At 41.2% G+C, this 7,415-nt stretch overlaps 1 protein-coding gene across 1 annotated transcript; it reads left to right on the top strand.

Annotated features, from left to right (window-relative positions):
- The first annotated feature begins 5,909 nt into the window (after positions 1-5,909).
- On the top strand, positions 5,910-7,207 carry LOC100694589 (transcription factor HES-2). The gene is made up of 3 exons (XM_003444866.5): positions 5,910-6,048; positions 6,156-6,339; positions 6,450-7,207. Exons 1-3 carry the CDS (start codon positions 5,959-5,961, stop codon positions 6,773-6,775), a joined length of 600 nt encoding a protein of 199 aa, XP_003444914.1. The 5' UTR covers positions 5,910-5,958; the 3' UTR covers positions 6,776-7,207.
- The last annotated feature ends 208 nt before the right edge of the window (positions 7,208-7,415 follow it).

Below are 7,415 nucleotides of genomic sequence, written 5' to 3'. Positions count from 1 at the left end.
AGGGTGCACTGTGCATCTGGAAAGGCACCATCAGTTGTGAAAGATGTACATGCAAGCTCTAGAGCAACATTTTCTCCCATCCAGACGAAGCCTTCTTCAAGGAAGGCTTCACATATTTCAGCAAGACAATGCTAAACCACATGCAGCATTTATTACAACAGAATGGGTTTGTAGGTGCTGAACTGGCTTGCCTGCAGTACCAGACTTTTCACTAATGGAAAACATTTGGAGCATCATGAAATGATAAGCATGACAAAGTAGACCCAGACCTCCTGATAATCTAAAACACTAAGTCAGACAAGAACGGGACAACACCGCTTTCCCAGATGTTCAGCAGCTTTTTTTTTAGCTACCAGATGTTTACAGACTGTTGCTCAAAGAAGAGTGGATACTATACAGTGACGAACATGGCCCTGTTCCAACTTCTTGAGATGTGTTGCTTCAATCAATTTTAGAACGATTAAATCTTTTTCTTAAATTGATACATGTTCCAAATGTAAAGATTTGAGTTTTAAAATGTGGGTTTATAGATCTGCAAATCATTGCATTCTGTTTTTATTTACGGCGTCCTACCTTTTTGAAACTGAGTTACCTTCATTGTCTATGATATTGTCCCACATCCACCCCAAAACCGTTACTACTGGTTCTACTTTGATGTGCCTTATTGAGATGGACTCGCACAGAATTCTGAATATAATAAATCAGACTTGTTACATGCCAAATTCGGGGTTGGAGTCTGGCTGGCAAGTTAAGTCTAAGGTGTAAGCTTTCTATTTTCAAACATTTAAGCTCAGTTTCCTGAAATGAATGAATGATACCAAAAATGCCACAGATATATAAAATCAAACACCTAGCCATACAGTCGGCTACATTTATGAAAAAATGGGTCGTTTTAAAGAGATTGTTGAGTTGTGGTTTTCTCATGGCCAAGCAGCTGCTGTAGGTGTAGTGTAGGTGACCCAGTACCCACATAGCAAAATTGGTATGGCCCGGATCTGGCCCACACAATGTGCTTACACATGGCCCACATACTGCAAAGAATGACGGCCCTTTGGTGGCCCAGATCTGGTTTGCCAAAGGTGGCCCATACATGGGCCAGCACAAGGCCAGTTGCAGACACACTGGTGGTCCTGTGCTGGTCCAGAACAGTTGCAGCTCTGGCCCCAGATGTCAGCCTAATGTGTACCTTAATCGAGCCATGTAATAACAACATGTGCCGGAACATAATAGCGCAAAAGTAACATGACCAAACTGTGAAGAGACTGATTTTTATATAGTGCTTTCCTACTTTCACTTATTACTCAGTGCTCCATACAAGATACCACAGTAACCCAATCACACACTTTCTCTAAACTGAATACTTCCTAACTACATTCAAACACATTCACACTCCTGACATGCAGACTGGAGGAGCCAAGGATTGAACCACTAACCTTCCGATCAGTAGGTGAGCTGCACTACCTCCTGAGCTACAGCCACCCAGTTGGAAACATAAGCAAACCCTCACTAGGTTTTGGATAAAGTGTACACTCACAAACCTGTCAAACCTGCATTTAAACTTTGGTTACCATAGCAGTATAGTATTGCAACATGGCATTTGGGTCTTCTAACTAAAATAGGAAAATAGAAACATAAACAGTGTCATCATTGACATACACCCTCCCATGACGCCAGTCAGTCAGAAGTGCCAGCTTGATGCCAGAGTCGGGCCAGACCCGTTTTCTATGAGCCAAACCACAATCGAGCCAGATATGGCATGCAATCACATAAACAGTGCCATCTACGCCAGCCCTGGCCCATATCTGGATGACATACGTCTTATCATGCCAGAAGTCAGCCAGCAGTGCCGGCTTAATACCAGATCCGGGCCAGACCTGCTTGCTATGTGGGTATACTTCAGTCATATAATGTGAATTCTACTACAAACTACAGAGAATATAGGGGGACAGTAAAAGAAAATTAGAGTGGTTTAAACATCTTCATGGTGCTAAAACCTTATTAAAAGTTTACAGCAAGTGTGCACTGCAGATGATTTAGTTTACCATTGATCTTTTCTTAAGAAAATGGCAAACATTAAGCCCATAATCATTTTTTACAAAGCCAAAGTCAGTCCGCAGTTTGTTTGTGTCTTATCTGTTGGAAAATCCAAGCTATTCAATTTACCAGGTTGTCATATCATGTCAAACAAAGGAATCAAATATTTTTTTCATCAAATTTGTCTGACTTTCTTCAGACTTAACGTTTCAGCAGCATGCATCTGGAATGGCATTTTTGTTTAAGCTTTCAGGGGGAAAAAGAAATAATGATAAATACCCCAGTGCTGATATGCTTTTAAGAAAAAAAACATCAACTGAAATGTTTGTCTCGTGTTTCTCATGAGTCCAGCACTGAGTGCACAGATCATCACAGTATCACATCAACAAAAGTCAGTTCTTGTTTGAGCCTAAACAGAAGGGCACTGTCTTTTTGTTTTTTGTGGTACTTTGTAGATCAAAATAAGACTCATGGCTTCTGCTACGCCTTGTGACCTCTTGGTCTTGCCATCATTTTGCTGTGGCTTGCTTTTTGTAAAACCTTGCACTGTGACAACTGGGAAAGGCTCCAGCACCCTGGACTGGGTAAATGTTTAGGAAAATGGATGGATGTTTGTAATTTTTAAGCAGTTTCTGCTTATATGTCTGTACTATGTGTATAAGTAGCTTAATAATTGATTACAATCAGATTTTTGACTGTGATAATTAAATTTGTATGAAGCATGCTTTACAAAGACTTCTTTTAAACACATTTAGTGTAATTTAAAATATGATATGTTTTTTTTTCTTAACTAAATGTACGATACAGAGTTGTGGGAAATTCTGATAATCTTGATCTTAACAGAAGTAATGTGGAGCCAGACATTAGTGACCGTGGAAAGGGCGTATTTTAAAATAAAAACAAACAAAAAGATTATATTTTTTATATAATTATCGTCTTTAATGCTTCTGCGCATTTTGCGTATTTATATTATATTCATATATATTGTTTACTGCTTGCCTTTCTTTTAGTACCGACATGGGAAAATACTCTAATTTCGTTGTATATTGCTCAAAGTATGATCGTGCAATGACAATAAAGAGTTCAGTTTGTCAGTTAAAGAATGGAAACTGACAGAAAAATACTGGATGTGTCTTTTTTTCCAGCATTTCAGGAAAATATGTATTTTTGAACATAGCGTTTTGTATTTGGTATATAAATTTTCAGCCTACTTTACATAAAATAAAATATATATATATATTTTTTAAACCCCTTGCTCCGTACACAAACGTCAGTCCTGCGTCTAGCAGATGCTTTCGTGCCATGTGGATAATGGTAGCGTAGAATTTGGCTTGGGTCGCCAAACATCGTTTAGGGTGCAGTCGCGATTTGAAGTCTGGAAAATCTCCATGTCTGGAAATTTTCATGTGGCTCCATGTAGTGGAGACGATCACCTTTGGCAGAGCAGAGTCCGTCGACGCTTTTGGTTTTACGCCTCAGTGCGCTTCAGCTCCATCTGTCTGAACGCTTTGGCTCGTGTCAGTCTCATGCCGTTCATACAACCAAATTCTATTAAATCTCATACGCAAACTCAACGATTAGGATTTTAAAGATGTTTTCTTTGAATGCACAGGATAGCTCTTTGCCGTTTCATCTCTTCATCCAGATTGTACCTTGTCCAAAATTATACTGGAGATGTTATAATTCTTATTCTTATTGATTTATTTCCGCGGTAATAAACAATTTGACAGTTTATTTCATTTGGTTGAGCTGAAGAACTGAAATAGAGATTTAAATATCTAGTTATATTGAGAAAAAAACGAGACAAATTATGTGCCTCTCCCATACAGTTGCTGTAAAACTTTGAGTGACTCCACTTTTCTGTACAGCCTTCAACAAAGGATCACTGTGCCCTGATCATGCACAGATGGATACCCACGCTGAAACCAAGACAAAAAAGGGTCCCAACCGAAGCCTTTCCTGGACCTTTTTTTTCGTCTTATCGCGAAGTGCCAGTTCCCATACTGGACTTGGTGGCGGTTATTTGAGGCCCCATGGGGCAGGGCGCGTGCGCGCGCGAACCGTGCATGTGTAATGCTTGACAAAATAGGAAGGTTAAATCCCTGCAGCTATAGAGCAGAGCAGCTTGCAGTCGATGGGGCAGCGTATCTTTGCCTAAACTATTAGTTTGTTGTGCCGCATATCTGCTTTCACGTGTATATAAATTTACTTCAGTGTGATGCACATTTCTCGCTCCTTCTTGTTTCCTTGGAGTATTTCAGTCAAGAATTCCCTGCGCAAAATTTATCCATAAAACTCTAAGGTGCTTCCAATGACATTAAACACCAAAAGATCTATAACTAAATTTATTTGACATCATTTAAAACAGAGAGAGTTTATATGCATTTTTCCAGTTTTGTTTATTTTTATTATGAACTCCTATGTCTGGGTATTCTAGATGTTTTCTCCTTTTTCTACTTATCATGTCGTTTTAACTTGACTGTTACAAAAATACAACAATTGCACCATTGTGGTCATGGCCCCCGCCCCCACCCCCCACCACAGGCCCCCTCCCTCGCAAAAAAAGAAAAAAGAAAAAAAAAGAAAAGAAAGAGACAAAACACCAGTGAATCACATTTATGGCGAGAGGACACATCGGGAGCAGGGGCTGGGATGCTGATGCGAGAGTGGTGCAGCAGCGGCAGACGGGGGAGGGTAGGGTGTGCATAGAGACGGGAGACTAGAAAGGCGGGGGTGAGGTGGGGTTGGGGGTCCCATCTGTTGCTCTGATCGTGGCGCGTGCCGAACGCGTGAATCCTACTGGCAGCTCACAGGACCGAAAAACGGACACTCTTTAAAACAGCATTTAAATAAAAGCTGTTTAAAGTTCTGGAGGTTGATGTTATATGTGTCACAGTTATCGTTTACAGATTACATTATTATTGTATTTACATAATTTGCAGGGAGTACTTAACATTTCCATAATTCATAATTCAAAATTCATATTTAAGTGCGACTCGTGGGAGTATTTATCATTTTTTTCAATTCTTCCTTTAAACATGTGTATTGTATTGCACATGTATTGCACGGTTATGATATGCTATCATATATTGCACATACACGCTTCCTTTTGCTTGCATTGCGAGCTGTCCATCACCTCCCCCACTGCTACAGGTAAACACCGTGTTGTCGATAATGAAAGCAGGCTGCTGAGGGTCCAGAAACAGATGTTAATCCATACATGGCGTGGCGTGGGTATCTGGTTTATTAATTTTGGAATAGATTAGTCTCCTCACCTCAAACTCATTCATCTAGCTCCTTTTTGTTTTGTTGTGGCGGGAACGAAACCATAAATAAATGCATGGTATTTTCATTATGCAGGATGTGTTTTCTTAAATCTAACTTATAATTGTTCATTTATAGCTGTTTAACTTTGTATGTGTCTCATACAAAAATGTTGACTTTATTTGTATGAAGTGCTTAATACAAACATAAACAAAATGATACAAAGGCGACTTTTAATAATCAAGTTATTAACTAACAACGTCACGAAAAGAAAAAAAAATGATACACTGTGGATATTTACAATAGCGGTTTTCTGCCTGTAGGAAAAAACAAGTTTTCATTCTCTGCACGTGTAATTTGATCTCGGATAGACGTTGAAGCCTTAAATTTTAAATGCACTAAAACGCAGCAGCATCACGAAACTCCGCATACCAACATACAGACACGGGGGGCCAGATGGGCCAGACAGGATCTCTACTCGTCTCCCAAGGGCATCGCCCCCTGTGTCAACCCCCCGCTGCAATGGCTTGTGTTCCCTCCCCTCTGACGCTCCGGCTCCACATAAATAGGAAGCTCGCCAGCTCAGCGGCACACTTCAGCTCAGCCGCTCTAGAAGCAAGTATCTCCCGTCAAAAAGCACAACAAGAAAACGCAAACAGAATGAGTCCCAGCTTTACTACTGAGGCCAGCCAGCCTCTCCCTGCAAGGTCCACCGTGGCCCAGAGAAAACAAGCCAACGAACTTAGAAAGGTAAGGAGAAGATGAGCCACTACGCACCTATTTTTGTTACTGGAAATGTGTTCTGCGTTAACTCTACCGGTACAGCCTAGTAACAGTGTTTAAATGATTTTTTGTAGACTCTTAAACCCCTGCTGGAGAAGAGAAGACGGGCTCGCATCAATGACAGTCTTAATCATTTGAAGAGCCTGATTTTGCCCCTTGTTGGCAAAGACAACGCACGCTACTCCAAGCTGGAAAAAGCGGACGTTCTGGAAATGACAGTCCGCTTCCTCAGAGATCTTCCTTCCACCCCAGTCAAAGGTGAGCTTTACCTCTACGACATGCATAGCACACTGTTATTCTCCAAGTTTTAAACACACTTCTTGTGAAAATCCCAGCCACTGATCAAATCTCTCCTGTCCTCTCTCCAGACTCCGCAGACAGTTACAGAGAAGGTTACAAAGCTTGCCTCCAGCGCGTTTCCGCGCTGCTTCCCAAAAGCCTGGACCAGGATGCGTGCCAACGGGTGCACGACTTCGTCCAGCAGTCCATGACCGCCACCGTCACTCCAACCTGCCTGAACTGCTGTGCCCAGAGCTCCAGGACTTTACCTCAGATCCAAGAGAAAATTATGAGCCTCAAATCCAGCTTCACCTCCAGGCTGGAGACTCAGCACCGCAGCAGCAGCGCAGTGGCTCCAAGCAGAGCGCAGGCAGACCCGCAGGCTGTCAGCGCTGCTATGTGGAGACCTTGGTAGATTAGATGGACAGTTATCTCACGCCTGTTTATTTTGTGCTGTTTACTATTTGTACTAAATCAGTGGTAGTTTTAGTGAGTAAGGTGAAGAAGAATTGTTGGAGCTGTATATAAGTTTAAGTCATTTTGCGTTTAATGCCAGAAGGCTCGAGCACAGATATCAAAGAAACTGAAGTCTTTGAACTTAAAAAATGCAATCCTCTTTGGGGTTTCAGAGTTACGGGTTGTAGACAACACTTTTGTAAACCCCACGGGTTATTTGTTTGAGGTTTGCACGATTGACTTAAATGTATTTTGGTCTGTGCAACAGAATAGTCTGTAAACACTATGTGTTAACTAGGGTTATATATTATTTATGTAAGAAAAGACACGTTTTGTGACATTTCTGTTTTGTCAATGACAAAATATTTTCAATAAAAGTATGCTCAACAAAGATGTTTATGGTGTTTGATCGTTTTTGTTGCGGTGATTGAAGGACCTCAAATTTATCACTGACCCCGGATGCCATAATGAGACGATTCTCGGAGAAATGAAAGAAGCAAAAAGGCGCGCAAACTCACAAAGCCACAGGTCATCCAGAGCCCATTGATGCTGCTGAGCAGCTGCTCTATTGTTGCTGATGTGAGGCGCCGCTCTAGTTG

The sequence above is a fragment of the Oreochromis niloticus genome, linkage group LG20, assembly GCF_001858045.2.
Source record: "Oreochromis niloticus isolate F11D_XX linkage group LG20, O_niloticus_UMD_NMBU, whole genome shotgun sequence".
Classification (NCBI taxonomy): domain Eukaryota; kingdom Metazoa; phylum Chordata; class Actinopteri; order Cichliformes; family Cichlidae; genus Oreochromis; species Oreochromis niloticus.
Note: the sequence above shows the minus strand (reverse complement) of the source record. Positions and strands in the feature narration are given on the sequence as shown.